The sequence below is a fragment of the Myotis daubentonii genome, chromosome 15 (assembly GCF_963259705.1).
Source record: "Myotis daubentonii chromosome 15, mMyoDau2.1, whole genome shotgun sequence".
Lineage (NCBI taxonomy): Eukaryota > Metazoa > Chordata > Mammalia > Chiroptera > Vespertilionidae > Myotis > Myotis daubentonii.
Genome location: NC_081854.1, coordinates 3,275,857 through 3,292,073, shown reverse-complemented (window position 1 = coordinate 3,292,073; position 16,217 = coordinate 3,275,857). Strand labels below are relative to the sequence as shown.

The 16,217-nt window shown below is 51.6% G+C and overlaps 3 protein-coding genes across 7 annotated transcripts in view; all 3 read right to left on the bottom strand.

Annotated features, from left to right (window-relative positions):
- The window catches only part of LOC132216525 (leukocyte immunoglobulin-like receptor subfamily A member 6), a 31,341-nt gene extending 29,706 nt beyond the window's left edge, over positions 1 to 1,635 (bottom strand). Inside the window, exons 1-2 of one of the 3 annotated variants that reach the window (XM_059665784.1) lie at positions 1,421 to 1,631; positions 903 to 1,116 (exon numbers count right to left, since the gene is read on the bottom strand). In XM_059665784.1, the coding sequence (XP_059521767.1) occupies positions 903 to 1,116; positions 1,421 to 1,492 (286 nt within the window). In that variant the 5' untranslated portion in view covers positions 1,493 to 1,631. Of the gene's footprint in view, positions 1 to 902; positions 1,117 to 1,420 lie in introns of all 3 variants that reach the window. The other 2 variants (XM_059665786.1, XM_059665783.1) reach the window with 2 other exon arrangements.
- Positions 1 to 16,217, bottom strand: part of LOC132216517 (leukocyte immunoglobulin-like receptor subfamily B member 3) — a 53,886-nt gene that overhangs the window by 18,328 nt on the left and 19,341 nt on the right. The gene's annotated exons all lie outside the window — the stretch shown is intronic.
- LOC132217258 (leukocyte immunoglobulin-like receptor subfamily B member 3) lies at positions 8,434 to 15,013 on the bottom strand. The gene is made up of 11 exons (XM_059667351.1): positions 14,730 to 15,013; positions 14,373 to 14,535; positions 14,222 to 14,257; positions 13,733 to 14,020; positions 13,287 to 13,586; positions 12,980 to 13,083; positions 12,787 to 12,928; positions 12,233 to 12,532; positions 10,397 to 10,516; positions 9,609 to 9,661; positions 8,434 to 8,577 (listed from the first exon to the last, which is right to left on the bottom strand). Exons 2-11 carry the CDS (start codon positions 14,404 to 14,406, stop codon positions 8,434 to 8,436), a joined length of 1,521 nt encoding a protein of 506 aa, XP_059523334.1. The 5' UTR covers positions 14,407 to 14,535; positions 14,730 to 15,013.

The following is a 16,217-nucleotide window of genomic DNA, read 5'->3' as shown; positions in this document are numbered from 1 at the left end:
TGAGGCCACCACAGGACTTGGCTGGGCTGAGAGGGAGGGTGCACTGTACACTCCTGAGGGAGGAGAAAGGGTCTGTGTTAAAGGGACCATCACCCTCATGTCCCAGGTGTGTTCTGTGAGGGGTGAGGTCCCCTGAGGCCACACTTTATTCACTCTGCCTGTGACCTGGAGCCCACAGTGGGGAGGGGACCCGGTGTCTCCCTTACCTGTCACCACCAGGAGCAGGGGGTCACTCTGCTCTGAGAGTATGTCCCCAGTGCTGTAATATGCACACTGGTACAGCCCTGCGTGGTGTGAGGTCGTGGCTTCAATGAGGAAACCGGTCTTGTTGCTGGAGTCCTGTGGGGTCCTTGTATCAAAGGGCTCAGAGCCCCTCTCTTTATACAGAAGGTAGGCACTAGCCGGCAGAGACCCCTGACACCAGATGGTCATAGGGCTCCCTTTGGTGACAATGGGCCCTGGGGCAGCCCAGATGGAGGGTTTGGGGACGTCTCCTTGAAAGGAATCAGACCTGAAATGTCAGGGATGTCCTTCTCCCCACTTTCCCAACCATCACTCCCAGGCTCCTCCCAGATTGGTCACCATTATTCCAAACTTGTGTCTCCCAGCTGCCCAGGGGTGACTGTGCTGAAGCAGGAGTTCAGGGGAGGCTCACCTGCTTGTACCTGGTCCCACGGGCCCTGACACAACCCTGGAAGAGAGTTCCTGTGAGAACCGTCACAACTGCACACAACAGCTCCAAGCCTGGTCTGGGCCCCTGAGCACTGGGGACAGACCTGGGGCTGCCCATGTTTCCTCCCCCCAAAGTCCTGCCCCCACTGAGCCTCCTGAGTCCTGGGCTCTCGCAAGGCCAAGACCTGCGAGGGGAGGGGACCCCATCCCTCCTTTTCCCACAAACTCACCAAGGCCCAGGAGGACAATGAAGGTCAAGGTGGTGGTGTTGTCTGCCATGGTCCCCAGTGGCACTGATGAGGGATGAAGTCTGCAGAGCCCAGCAGGACAAGCAGATGCAAGGGTGTGACAGGGTCCTGGCTCCGGGTGACAGGTCCCTGTTTCCTCGTCAGCCTCACTCTGCTCTCCCTGAAGGATGGCTGAGGACACAGCAGGTTCTGAGACCTTCAGGACCAGATCTGAGTCTCAGCAGAAGCCCCCACGTCTGTCTCCACCTCCTGTCCAACCCCAATACAGAGGGTGACCTGCTCCGAGTGCTCGAGGGTGCAGGGTGCAGGGCACAGGGCAGAGCAGAAAGAAGCACCAGCTCCTGCCTCTCACAGAGTCTGTGTGACCTTGGGAGTTCCCTTCTCTTTGCTGAGACTCCACAAATGCACGTTTTTCTCCCCTCCTTTCACCATCCCGTCAGCCCAGTGATGGTTACTGAGCTGTTAGCACCCCCTCCCCTCTTCCTTTCCCCAGAGCTCACCGAGGCCAAGAAGATTAGCGAGGTTCTGGGTCGGGGGGCTTCCTCACATGGTCCCCAGTTTGCAGACGACATAAACTCCACATAGCCTGGGGGACAAAGGCAAGAATGAGGTGTGACAACGTCCAGTCCCCAAGTGATATGTTACTGGTTCCTCATCAGTAGCCTCACAGGAAGGGAAGTAGCCCCTCCCTGGAGGGTGGGCCCTAGGGGCCAGCAAGCTGTGGGACCTCTGAGACCGACCTGAGTCTCACCAGACCCACACGCTCTGCCTCCACCTCATGCCAAACCCAAATCCAGAGGGTGACAGCCGTCCCAAGTGATGAGTGTGGAGGAACAGGGCAGGAGAGGACCCCACCCAATTTCTGGCCCAATTCTGACTCTGCCTTTTCTAGAACCTCTGTGAGCTTGTGTAAGACACTTCCCTTTCCTGAGTGTCTCTGTAAATGCAATTGCTCTTCCCTTCTCTCACTGGCCAGGAAATCAGGCAATACTTACTGAGCAGTAACCCTGGGCCATCACTGGCCAGGAATCAGGCAGTACTTACTGAGCAGTGACCCTGGGCCGTCACTGGCTAGGCTCTAGAGAGTCGTAGCTGAAGCTCAGGGATCCCTTCCCTGGACTCATGGGGCCGAGATGAAGCAGATGTTGCAGATATTTAGGCGGCACACAGTTCAGTTACAGCCTCATGTACCCGTTGGGAGAATAAAGGAAATGAGATAATGAGGTTCAATGACAGGTAGATGCCATGCAACCCGGGTCCTGGCTGAGCGGGACCTTCTCAGCCATGGACTGACCCAAGGCATGAGCACGGAGAAGCCCAGAGGTGATGGGCTCGGGGAACGACGGTGCATCTTTGACCAGAAAGATCTTGAGCTGTTGTCAGAAGTGAGAGCTGTCAGGCAAAGGCTCAGGCTAGTCACACAGGGTCTAGTGAACCACGCAAATATTTGGGATTTTAGCTCCAAGTCAATGGGATAAATTGAAGCAACAGATTGTACGAAAAGATTTCTGATTTTAAAAGGCGACCACTATGTGAAAATGCCATGCAGACCAGCTCTATTGATTGTTAACGCCATTGATAATCAAACTCCAGCGTTCACCTGGCCCCTGGATGGTCTGCTGGTCAGTATCTTAGGTTATTTATGTGGTTTTCGCCTATAACTCTTACACAAACCGTCAACACAAAGTACATTTTTAGTTGAGTTAGATGAGACAGGATGGGTTTGGTCCAGCAGGTTGGAATGGAGGTGGCTAGGTTGAGAGAGAGAGAGAGAGAGAGAGAAAGAGAAAGAGAGATAGATAGAGAGAGAGATTTGAGAGAGAGATTTGTTGTTCCACTTACTGATGCATTCATTGCTTGAATCTTGTATGTGGCCTTACTAGGGTTTGAACCTCCCACCTTGGCATATGGGGATGACGCTCTAACCAACTTAGTCACCTGACTGCACAGAATTTTCCAACAGCTCAGTTTCTGAGTGTGGTTTGATGTGGAGGGGAGTGTGGGTAACTGGGTGAGTTGGGTTGTGGAGGGAGAATCATGTTTGCTGGGGCTGGTGAGTTTAGCTAAAGGCTGACCATTCACAGCCTTGAATATCAGATGTGCAACTTGGATCATTTTTTAAGGTGGAGGGGTTCAGGAGGCAAGCTCAGACCAGATGGGGCTATAGGAAGGGTCCTTGGGAGATGGGGAGAGGAGAAAACTGGAGAAGGGGTGGGGCCTGGGTTGGAGGACCAGGAAGGAGGCTGATTGGATGACATAGATGAATCATCTTGAGTCTGTGGCCAGTGGGGGGCACTGCTCAGAAGGGCTCAATGGGGTACATGGAGTGAGTTGATGGTCTATGTGAAGTGCTCCAGTGAGGAAGTGAAGGCTGCTCCATTCTCCTTGGTGCCTGGAGGAGCCAGTGGGGCCATCCCAGGGAGGATACCCCAGGGGAGAGGGAGGCCTGGGAGATGCTGAGAAGACTGATCTCCATTTCTCAGAGGAAAGCAGGGCCCCACGGGGACTGGATTTTCTTTCCCCACACACTTCCTTCCCTTTGCTAATTTCCTGTTTCTGTAGGTCAGCACCATCTTTTTCTTCACGGCTCTCCTTCCAAATCTGAGTCATTGCTGCCTCCTCTGGGCCCCTCCTCCCCTGAGCAGAGCTCCTCCCTCACACTGGGACTTCTGTCTCCAGCACTGGGGAAGCGCCCACGTGGAAGGCAATCCAGATTTCAACATGGTCACAGACAGACTTGGGGACCTGCCACAATTTATGTTATTGATTTCCCAGCAAAGGAGAATGACGTCAATGAAGAAAAAACAGATTTGAAGAAATAAATAGCTATTTCACAAATTTGCTGAAAGTCATACAGTTACATGTTTAAGGGACCCCATTATTCTGTATATCTTTATGTCCATGGCAACACTGATAATCATCAAACTATCAAACTAGTAAAAATAAATTGAAAAATCCAGAGAAAAATGGCACATTACATGATTTGAGTGATTACAGATTTCCTATCAGAAACCATTGTGGTTGGAAGATGTTTAAAGTCCTGGGAGATGAGAATTGTCAACCTGGAATTTCTCTGGATGTATTCTTCAGGAATGGATGCAAAATATTCTTAGAGGAAGGAATACTGAGCAAATTTGTTGCCAGCAGACTTGCTTAAAAGAGATGATAAGTTATTCAGGCAGAAAGGAAATAATCCTAGAGGGACACTTGGAAATTCAAGAATAAACAGAGAACAAAAACATCTAAATAAATAGCTAAGTAAATGTAATAGCATGTTTTTCTCCTCTAAAGTTTGAGGAAATATGCATGGTTGCTGAAAGCAAATAATAAGTCACATGGTCTGGTGGGGTGTGTAATGTATGTAGAAGTAATCCATGTAACAACTATAGCATAAAGTGGCGAGGGTAGAAGGAACTACACAGCTGTAAAGCTTCTGCATTTTCCTTGAAGAAGTAAAACATGACCTCTGTGTAGAGTTTGTGAAATTAGGTGTCTATATTGTAATACTTACCATAGCCCCTCCAGAAACATCATGCACAGAGTTATACTTAGAATACCAGTAAATTCATTAGAATGGAATACTAAAAAAAAAAAAACCATCCAAAAAACTAAAAAGAGGAACAGTAAAGGGAAAACTGAAGAAACAATGAATAATATGGGACACCTAACAACAGCATGGCTGATGATCACATTAAATGTAAATGGTGAAAGCACAGCTAAATGGCAGAGATTTTAGGGCTGAATTAACAAGTAAGAGCCAACTGTTTTTAGTTGGCAATAGGTTCAGTTTATTTTGTTATTTCTTATTTTATTATTATTAATCCTCACCCAAGGAGATACATTTTTATTGATTGATTGAGAAAGAGAGAGAGAGAGAGAGAGAGAGAATTTGTTAGTTTCCACTCCTGCCCTGACTGGGGATTGAACCCACAATGTAGGTATGTGACCTGACTGGGAACTCAACCCACAACCTTTTGGTGCAGTTTGTTGAGCCACAGATGGCACTACAACAAACTGAGCCTTCGGGCCAGGTCGAGGTTCACTTTAATACACAGTGCCAATCAGTTAAAAGCAAAAAGATGAAAGGATATATGACGCAAACATTAGCCAAGAGGAAGCAGAAGTGTCTGTGTTGGTTTCCTATTGCTGCTGTAAGATATGACCAGAAACGTTTTGGCTTTAAACAAGATAATTTCTTATCTCCAGGTTCTGGAGGTCACAAGGACACAGTCAGTCTCACTGGGCTGCACTGGGGTGAGAAAGTGTCCCTGCCTCTTCCTCCTTCCAGAAGCTGCCTGTGGTTCTGGGTGCCTAACCCCTCCCTCCAACCTCCTGATCCATCATCTCACTTCCAACCACTGACTCTGACCCGCTGGTCTCTTCCATGAAGACACTGGACTCACCCAAATCATTCAGGATAATGTCCCCATCTCAAGAACCTTCGTTTTGTCAATTTCCCCTCAGAAAGTTGTATTATCTTATTCATTACTTCTCTGCCAACGGAAGGCATTTTCTCTCAGAGACCCAGAGGGAGGCTGTGGAACACCCCTATATCAAAACATTGCATCACCTAGGCATGACCCAGGAGAGGACAGTGGAGGGAGAGGCGTCCCTGTGGTGGGCAGCTGTGTATGTAACATTTTGTGTGACTCCCCTTCACCCTCCAGAACCTCTGTTTATGGCCCCAGGTTTACCTCTCTCATCAGACACTGGACGGCTACCTGGTGGCAACATGGGAATGACAATACCCTCCTCAGGGCGAGTTCCAGTTGCAAAGACCCTGGAGGTCTTCCTGTCAGTCATCGAGTTGCTCCTGGGAACCAGTGGGACCTCAGGAGCAACTTTCTAAATGGCATTTAGCTCTCACCTGGCTGGTGTGGCTCAATGGTTGAGCATTGACCTATGAGCCAGAGGTCACAGATTCTCTATTTCTTTGCTGAGACTTCCGATTTCTTAGATTTACTTTAATCGTGGTTGTAATTGCTCATCAACACATTTTTATTATGACTGATGTACAATCCTTGTCAGCCAGTTCCAACGTCTGTGTCAGCTGGGTGTTACCAATGGTCTTTTCTCACTCAAGATGAGATGTTCTTGGTTCTCATTATGGCGAGTGATTTTTAAAAAAATTGAAACCTGGACATGTTGGGTATTGTGTGATGAGGTCCTGGATCTTCTGCTATAGAAGGCATTTTCTGACACGTGGCTGGGCTACTGACTCGTTGCTACCAGGTGGGAGGGACCCAGTCAGGTTCCCCACGTTGCCTTCTTTGACACCAATGGTGTTGCTCCTGGGGCCTTAATAACCTTAGCATTTCTACTGTCTTCTCTCTAGTTTTTGGAATATTGTTATGTTGGATGTATATGCAATGTCCAGGACTTTTACTCTGCTTTATGGCCCGTTAGGGAGACATATGCCTCCTTCCTCTTGGTCTAAAACTGGAAGTCTGCAATGCAATTGATTTTTATCTATTAATGATGTATCCAGTGACTTTGGATAAATCCTTTTCCAAATTAGAATAATAGGTCTTTATACTATTTCTGATTTTCCATGCACAACATTTGTATCCGTGAGTAATTATTACATACATTCAGTCTTTTTTTTTCCAGGAGCCAAGACTTAAAAATTTTTTTTTCAATTACTGTTGACATTCAATATTATTTTATATTAACTTCTGGTGTACAATGCAGTGGGTACACAATTGTATTCTTTACAAAGTGATCCCCCCAATATTTCCAGTACCCACCGGCAGTATACATAGTTATTACAATATTATTGACTGTATCCCCGTGCTGTACTTTACATCCCCATGACTGTTTGGTAACTACTAGTTTGTACATCTTAATCCCTTCACTTTTTTCCTACCCAGTCAGTCCCCCAAGCCCCCTCCCCTCCATCCATTCAGTCTTTATCACTTTTTAAAAAAAACCTTTATTTATTTGGTTGGCTCTTCCAGTGCTGAATAGAAATAGTGATAGTGAATATTCTTGTCACAGTATCCATTGCAGGCAAAAACGATTTCAAGTTTTACCTTTAAGCATTATTTATTTTATGAAGAGTTTCAAAGAGGCTTTGATGAATGATAGAGAATTCTCTTTTATTTCTGAGGAGTTTTTCATTATAAATCGGTGCTGTATTTTATCAAAACTTTGCCTTTGTTGATATGACCTCCCCCGCCTATTTCTTCTTCTACTATTTGACTTGTATTGATTAACTTTGTAAAATATGAAACCCACTATGCCTTCCTGAAAACACACCCCTGCATAGTCACGCTAGATTATCCACTTTATGTATTGATGAATCTTGTTTAAAATACATAGGTCTTATTTTTTAGATCATTTTATTTAATTAGTTATTCAAATTTATCTTTATTGTTGAAAGTATTACAGATGTCCCCTTTTTTCCCCCCAGTGACCCCCGCCTCCCTGCCTCGGTCCCCTCTCCAGGCCTTTACCCCACTACCGTCTGTGTCCATGGGTTATGCATATATGCATATAAATGCTTTGATTGATCTCTTCTCTCCCCCCACCCCTTCCCTTTAAGGATCTTCAGTCGGTTGCATGCTTTTGTCTGAGTATTTTGTTGAGGACTCTATACCTAAGTTCATGTGAGAGGGCTTCCTGTGACGTTCCCAGATTGCAGCTTCCGTGTTTGAATTTCTTATCAATTTATTTCTAGCCTGATAAACTGTGTTGGGCGGATATGCCTTCCTTCTCTGTTTCAGGAGAAGCTTGTGTGACTTTTGTAGTGTGTGTGTATGTGTGTGCATGTGTGGGGATGTGTGTGCATGTCTATGTGTATGTCCGTGTGTGTGTGTGTGTGTGCATGTATTTCATACATGCATAAGTGTTCAGAAGCACTTACCAGTGAGGCTTTCCTGACTCCACGTTCACTTTGCAGGGAAATTTTAAATCAATATATTTAATATACGCGACAGGTCAGAGCTGCAGGTTTCACACACATATGAGTGAAGTCATAGGCTTCTTGTCCTTTTCTGTCTGACTTATCTCACTTAGCGTGCACTCTCCAGATCCATCCCACGTTGTGATGGAATGGCAGTACTTCGTTTCCTTTTTATGGCCGAGTAATATTCTATGGTATATGTGACCACATCTTTATTCAGGCAGCCGCTGAGAGACATGTTGGCTGCTTCTTTGTGTTTGCGTTATGCGCTTCTAATATATACATTCATGGTTCTTAATTGTCCATTTCATAGGTCTGATGTGTAATATTTACATTATCATTCAGCAAAAGCATTCTCTCACTTCCGTTTTGGTTCTAAATTCACACATGGGTTATTGAGAAGTCTGTGTGTTTTTTAAAATTCCAAAAAAAATAGAGATATTATTTATCTTCAATTGTAGAATCTGGTGCCTCCCAGAGGGTCCCAGAAGCTGCTGGGGTCCACACGTGGTCTCCAGGTCACTAGCTAAGCATCCACGAGAGCAGTTCCCATGCCTTCTGGGGGTGCCTGCAGACCCCCTCCCTGGAGTGTGGGGTCTCCCACTAGGGCTAGTGGATGGCTAGAGCAGCATACACACTGGGCTCATCTAGGGGCTCCTCTGATGGGGAGGATGAGGGTGCACAAGTCTTCCTTTTGAGAGTCGAGGGGTTCAGATGGGCGTAGGTCACATCCTGGGGGGCGTCAGGTGCAGCCTGGAGCAGGGGGCGAGAGAGGGAGGACATTTGGTGGGGGTTGGGGAAACCTGGAGTTCTGCAGAGAATGGGACCCACTGGACTGTCCATCTGTCTGCCATCCTCTGCTTGTCTGCCCTTTGTGTCCAGCAATTCCTCCGACAGGGAGGAAGGAGAGGTGGCCATTCCCTGCCTGGGTCTTGGTCTTGAGTGGCTTACATGGGCGTACGTCACTCCCTGGGGGCCTTAATCCTGCCTGGTCTGAAGGAGACAGTGAGACAGAACAGCGTCTCCTCGATTTCACAGTAGAAATCCTCCTGTCAGGTTTCCCATGTTGCCACAGGGATGATTGACACTTTAGATAGATCAGGTCCCTCTCCTGGTGGAATCTGCAGGGCCTTCCCGAACCTTGGGCCTCTGGGTGCTTCTATGGTTCTGACTCTTATCCTAACGCGCTCTCTCTTGCTCACTTGGCTCCAGCTTCATGGCCCATCCTCCTGAAGAGGCATGTCCTGCCTCAGGACCTTTGTACCCGCTCTTTCCCTATCCTCCACCATGCATTCTATCCTCTCCTCTTGCTCTATGTTCCTTCACAGCACTTTGCTCTCTGGGACACTGTCTGCTTGTTTGCATATTGTCTCCCTCACGCACAGGTGAGCTTGAGGCATGTGGAGACAGTGTGGCTCAGGGCTGCACCGTGGGCCCTAAATAGAGCCAGTAAAGAGTGAGCCCTGTCACATCTGCTGGGGGAATGAATGAAGGGGATCCTGGGTTCCTGTGGGTGAGTCACTCATTCCTGCCTCCTCCTGAGACCTGGGGCTGCACAAGGTCAGACAGAGGACGAGGGGCCGGCAAAGGGGGCCACGCAGGAGGGGCCATGAGGTCACAGGGAAACCAGGAGGAGTGAGTCACAGCAGGACGACCTGGGGGCCCAGAGGGAGGTCAGTGTGGACGCTGCTGAGAAGCAGGTGAGGTGGGACAGGGAAGGGTCCATTGGATTAAACTGGGCAACAGAAGGTCCTTGGTGGCCTGGACAGGAGCAGGGGTCTCACCCGAGGGTCCAGCTCCACGCTCTCCCCAGGCTGTGGGTCTTTCATGGCAGCATCTGCAGGGGCAGAACCAGGGGGTGTCTCCTGGCAGGTCCCCGAGATCTCAGGGCTGCAGACCCCGCCTGCTCCCAGGTGGGCCACTAACCCAGGGTGAGGTGCAGAGCCAGGTCACACAGTGTGGGTCTCAGTCCTTCTCACCCGGACCCCCATCCTCTCAACCTAACCCTCCCCATCATCTCCCCCAAACCCTCCGCCCTCTCCCCCAGGGCAGCTGTCTCTTCCTCTCACAGAGGTGCTCCTCCTGGGCGTCCGCAGCTGGGCTGGAGCTGAGGGAGGAGACAGAAAGTTAGGGGCAGAGCTGGGCCACAGAATGTGGGTGTTGGGGGACTTGGGGGCAGGAATTACCTGCTCTGCAGGCCTCTGTCCTTGGCGTCTGGGTCTGTGGTCCCTGCAGGAGGTTGGACATGAGCCACTCTCTGGGCTGGACAAGAGGGACAGTCTCAGCCCTGGGAGGTAGGAACCCCCTCCCCACGTGATTCCACTGAAAACGAGGAAACCTTAACATACCTTGTGTGTAAATGTTAATTAATATTTCAGAAGATCGAAGGTGATGAAAGATTACCTTAAATACATACACGTGTGCTGGCATGAAGTGTTTTCTTTCTAGATTTTCTGATTTGAGATTCTGGAGAAATCCTTTTCTCTGTTGACTTTCTCCATCTATTTGGTTTCCTGTGGCAGGTGCTCTGAGCCCCCCTCCTGTGACCCAGGTCACCCTGTTCCCTACTCACCTGACGTCCTGCCTTTACTCTGACGTTGGTGTCGTAGGAGGAGGAGGGAGAGGAGGAGCGAGAGCAGCAGGAAAAGGGCCACCGAGACCCCGATCAGGATGTTCAGGTTCCATTTGGGAACTAGGACATGAGTGACATCATGAATGAGCCAGTGATGCCAGTGGATGAACACATACTGTGTACGAGGCTCCTGCTGGGGTCTGTCACTCATCACCTCTCACCTCAGGCACCAGGGATTGCTGACCCAACCACCCACTTCACTGAGGCTCAGAGAGGTTAATCACCTGCCCCAGGTCACCCAGCCTGGACGGGGCAGTGCTGGGAGGGGAACCAGGGACTGTGAGTTCCCTGTGCTGTCTTCTCGCTGCCCCCAGGGGGACACCAGCTTCGTGCTCTGGGCTCCTCCTCTGCAGGGGCCTGTCCACGTCTCATCTGGAGCTGAGGGTCCTTCCTCATTACCCGCCCCCAGCACAGCAGGGACAGGAGGGACAGGGTGAGGGGTGGACTCCCTGTCTCTCCAGGATCCTTCTCCACCCTGCAGGCCCTGATACACCCTTGGGAAGGCTGGAATGGGCTGGGGGATCTGCCTTCCTGAGCTCTGTGAGGCCCCAATGTCACCTCATCTCCCAGCAGCCTGTGAGCAGGATGGGACCAGGGATGAGCAGACAGGAGCCCGACACTCAGAGGAGAGAAGGGGCCGCCCAGCCCCACAGCAGGAGCAGCAGAGCCAGGAGCTAAGCCAGGGCTGATCCACCCTGTTCCCTCCTCTGAGCTGAGCCTGAGCTGAGGGGTAGGACTGGGTGCCCGGACCCTTGTCCTGCCTGTCCCTCCTTGTACAGTGTCACTGTCACTGAGACAGAGGGGACAGGCCCCATAACATCACATCCTGGGGGCTTCCTTGGGAGGCCTCTCTCCCAGGAGGTCACGGCCAGAACTGACAGCAAATCTAAGCTCTGGTCAAGGATTCTCTCCTTTTACCCTTGGAGACACTGAGGCCCATGCAAGGAAAGGGCGTGTCCAAGTCAGTGTCCTTGGAAGGGTGTAAACCCGTTTATGGCTCAGCCCCTGCTCCCCATGGAGGTACCCACCACCTCCCTATAGAGACCCTCATTTATTCCTCTGTGGGCCTGACTCCAAGGGGCAGAGGGGGCCGATCCTCATAGCCTCCTGAGGATCAGGATGGGTGAGGGTTTGGTGCTGTCTTTTCCCCAGTTGTGTCCAGCTCTCCCTCCCGAGACTGAGCCCCAACATCTCCCTCTGCAAAGGCCACCCCACCTGTCACCTGCCTCACTTCCCCCTCTTAGGCCTGACTCTGTGGTGGGAGAGGGGTGAACCCTCAGAGCTCCTGGAGGCCTGTGGTCCCCCTGAAATCTCTCCTGGAATCCCTGCCCACCCCCGGACAGAAGCCTGTCCTCAAGTGTCAGGGGGCATTAGATCCTCTGAGAGAGTCAACCGCCCTGGGGTGGTCTGTCTCCTTCTGAGCAGAGGGGACCCAATGGTTCATCAGCTGTGGACATGGGCCCTGTGGGTGGGGTGCTGGGATCCCAGAGGGTCGTGGGAAGGAGGACAGAAGGGGGTGAGAATCTGGGACTGACCCTGGAGTCCCCACCTCACTCAGACCCACCTGCATCTGCCCTGTGGCCCCTCAGACCCTCCCACTGCCCACCTGGCACCTTCAGGATTCAGGTGAGGGGAAGGGGTGCATGTGGAGTTGGCGAGGGGCTCTGAAGAGCAAATGTCTTCTGGGTGACCATCCCTACTGCGCCCCCACTCCCTTTCAGCCCCTTATCCTTCTGGGGACAGGACCCTGAGCTGACAGGGTCAGGGGCCACTCACCTGAGACCAGGAGCTCCAGGGGCTCACTGGGGGGTGACAGCAGGAAGGGGGAGGTGCTGCGTGAGCTGTAGCACCTGTAGGTGCCCCCATGGGCTGAGGTCACAGGGCTCATGGAGAACTCCGCCTGGTTCTGAGCTCGGTGCATTGAATTCAAACGCAAGGGGGGATCCGCTGCCCCCTCCTTGGACAGAAGAAACGTGTCCCTCGGTCTCTGTGACTGACACAGCAGGGTCACGTTCTCTCCTGAGGACACCCTGGGGCCTGGATGCACCAAGAGGGAAGGTCTTTCACGCAGCCATCCTAGAGAAAGAGGGATGGAGGGTGAGGGCTGTCTGCCACCTTGTTCTGACCTGAGAGTCACCAGGCCTCTCTCTGAGGACCCTCCTCTCTGTCTGTCTCTGTTTCTCTGAGTCTCCCCCTCTGCACTCCCACCCCCTGTCTCTCTCTGTCTCTCTCCCTCCCTGGGGCCTGCACTGTCATTCTGGCCTCACACCTGAGACCCCCACAGGGCCTGTGCAGAGTCTGGTCCCTGACTGAACCCACTGGCTCCTCACCTGCCACCAGGATGTCCAAGGGGTCACTGGGGGCCGACCACTCAGAGGAGAGGTTGTATCCACCGTAGCATCTGTACCGGCCCCCGTGGGAGCTGCTCACAGTGTCCAGGGGGAAGTGGGCCTGAAAGGGCCCATCCTGGGGCTGCAGGACAAGGCTCTGGGGGAGGTCCCCTCCCTGCTCCTTGTGCAGAGCGAATCTGTCATAGCCGATATCAGAGCGACACTGGAGGGTCAGGCTCTGTCCAGAGGCCACGATGGGGCCCTGCTGGGTCAGGAGGGAGGGCTTCCCAGACTCACCTGGGGAGAACAGACATGAGTTATAGGGCTGCTCCTCCAGAACCCCCTTCTCCTCGCCTGGCCCCTGAGTCTCACTGTCTCTGTCTCTGATCCATGGGTCCCTGTGCTTCCCTCACCTTCTCACGTGGGGCTCCCCTGCCAGCAAAGATGCCAATAATGTCCCTGGTGCCTCAATCCTTGTATGGGACAATAATGGGACTCACCTGGGACCAGGAGCTCCAGGGGGTCACTAAATGGTGAGCACACCTGGGGGCTGTTCCTGGAACAGCCATAGCATCTGAATGTCCACCTGTCGCTGGCGGTCACGGGGCCCACAGAGAACAGGGCTTTGGACTGCCCACTGGAGTGTGGTGAGTTCAGGGTCTTGGAGAGCCTGTGATCTCCTTCCTTAGTCAGAATGAACTTGCCAAATAGTGGCCATGAGCCACACCGGAGGGTCACATTCTTTCCTGAGGTCACGACAGGGCTGGGCAAGGCTGAGAGGCTGGGTTTGCTGTAGGATCCTAGGAGAGGAGGAGGCAGCGTGTTAAATGGGGCTCACACCTCCCTCATGTCCCTCAGGGCTGGGCTGTGAGAGGGAGACACCCTGAGAACAGACCCCCTTCATGAGGGCAGAGCCTGAGGCTGGGACCCCTGAGTGTTCTCTCACCTGACAGCACCACCAGCTCCAGGGGCTCACTGCGCTCTGACCAGCCACCAGGGCTGTAACAGTAACAGCGATATCTCCCAGCATCATATTCTGTCATTTGTGGAAAGTAGAACATCACCTTCTCCGCAGGCTCCAGTGGCTTCTCTCTTCTCCATGGTTCTGGGCTTCCCTCTTTATCCAGACGGTACTCCTCAGCCCCTGGTGTCCCCTGACACCAGATGGTCACAGGGCTCCCATAAGGGACCACGGGGCCTGGCTCAGCCCTGATGGTGGGTTTGGGGACGGTCCCTGAAAGGAAACCAGTGTCAAAAGGAAGCCAGTAGCTGAGTTTAAGACATTCCCACCCTCAGTCCCAGATGTCAGGCCAGGACCTTCCCAGGTATTACCCATCTGCCAGACCAGAAATGCTGTTCTCCATCCCCAGCTGCCTGTGGTGTGGCCCCACATCCACAGTGAAGAGTGGGACCTGGGACACCTGGGGAGACTCACCTGCCTGCACTGGGGTCCTGAGGCCCACACTCAGCCCTGGAAGAGAGTCCCTGTGAGAGATTTACCCTGAACCCTGAGCAGCACCCTCCTCCCCATGAGCCTCCTGAGTCCTGGGTCCTGACAGACCATGGACCCCTCCCCCGCATCTCACCGAGGCAGAGCAGGGCCCTGAGGGTGGGGGTCATGGCATCCTCTCCTGGAGGCCTCAGCTGAGCAGATGGAGGCCACGGGACCAGCGGGATAGACAGACAGATGCACGAGTGGTAGTCTCTGGTGGCCGGTCTTGTCTCTCACAGGGCTCTCATGTCAACAGCCTGCAGGCAAGGGCACAGCCTCTCTCTAGCAGCCTGGCTCTCATTTTCATGGTGAAGCAGGAAAGAGACCCACAGTCTCCTGAGACGCCCTTGAAGGTGAGGTGACCCAGGGCACATCCTTCCCTGTCACAGCCTCCCCCACGGGGTCTCCTTCCTCCTCAGCCCGTCCATCAGCATCTCCCTGGGGTCCTCACCATGGACAGTGTCACCGGGGTCCTGGGGACACTTCAGGAAGACATGGGTCCCTGTGTTCTGCAGAGCTCAGATCAGCAGAGACACGCTTACCCTCCAACTGCGCAGCTCAGGGCGATGTCGCTGTGACAATGAGCACAGAGTGAAATGCAGGGAAATAAGGGAAGGAAACACGTCACTTCCCCTGGCCCTGAGTGTGGCTTTCTTTCTCTCACAGCTGCCCTCCAGGACTTCTCTTTTTGTTGTAGCCACAGCATCTACCACCGCTTCTTGGGGACAAACTTCTGAGTTATTTTTCCTCCTCAGTGCCCCTTGCTTCCTGTGTTAAAGTCTCCCCTTCATCCTGTGGTCCAGCCTTCAATCTTTAGGGCACATTGATTTGGGTTATAGTTCTGATTTTTGATTTACATAAAAGAAAACATTTATTAATTATGTAATATATTTACTTATTTAGTTAGTTATTTATTAACATTATTTTTTGCTGCCTACAAGAGACCCTTGAAGCTCTCATTACGATCCTTGAGCAACCATATAACCATTGTTTTGAACTCTGTATCTAGTAGTTTGTTTTTTTTCCATTTCATTAAGTTCTTTACCTGGAGATTTCTTCCTTTTTCTTTTCATTGGGGACATGTTTCTTTGCCTCTGCATTGTGGCAGCTCCCCTGTGCTTGTTTCTATGTATTATGTAGAGCTGCTATGTGCCCTGGAATTGGTAGGGTGGCCTTGCATAGTAGGTGTCCCGTAGGTCCCAGTGGCTCAGCCTCCTCAGTTACCTGAGCTGGGCCCTCTAGGTGCACCCATGTGTGGGCTGTGTGCACTCTATTGTTGTAGTTGAGCCTTGATTGGTATTGGCGTCACTAGGAGGAATTGACCTCCATGCCAACTGGTTGCAAGGACCAGCTGTGACTATAATGGAAGAGCTGCTGTGCAGGAGGCACTCTTATGGACCAGGACTTACTTCAGTGGGGATTTGGTGCTCACTGAGTCTGCCCCTTGAGTGTGTCTCTGGTGGATGTGCAGAGTTGTAATCTGGTATTGTCTGGAGCTGTTCACTGGGCACAGTCGTTCTGGGCCTCCAGGGAGGTGTAAAGTCCTGGGGCACCTGAGAGGAGCTACAGAGTGATCTGCAGATGGCTGCTACTTGTGTTGGCCTTGAAGTGCCCAGGGCAGGCCAAGCCGTGATGCCAGGCAGGCTGCTGCTAATGGCAGGGATTTAGTCTCTTATTGAGTGTTATGGGGAACAGGGACACCAGCTGCTGATTGTTTGAGAGATTTTAGGGAAGTCTGAGTCCTGAGCAAGGACAGGCCATTCTTATGGAAAAAGGTGCTGCAAAAAGCTGGGGTGGGGCTACTAAAGGGGTGGGGCAAGGTTACCACCAACACAGCATTTTATGAAATGTTAAAGGGTCTTTTGGAGGAAGAAGAAGAAGGAGGAGGAGGAGGAGGAGGAGGAGGAGGAGGAGGAGGAGGAGGAGGAGGAGGAGAATT

What these genes read in the sequence shown, in the direction of transcription:
- LOC132217258 (XM_059667351.1), bottom strand. Translation starts at nt 14,406, where the DNA reads ATGACCCCCACCCTCAGGGCCCTGCTCTGCCTCG. An exon ending in GGAGCTGGTGGTGCTGTCAG is followed by an intron (nt 13,587 to 13,732) that starts GTGAGAGAACAC and finishes CTCCTCTCCTAG; the next exon opens with GATCCTACAGCAAACCCAGC. An exon ending in CCTGGAGCTCCTGGTCTCAG is followed by an intron (nt 10,517 to 12,232) that starts GTGAGTGGCCCC and finishes CTCATGTCCTAG; the next exon opens with TTCCCAAATGGAACCTGAAC.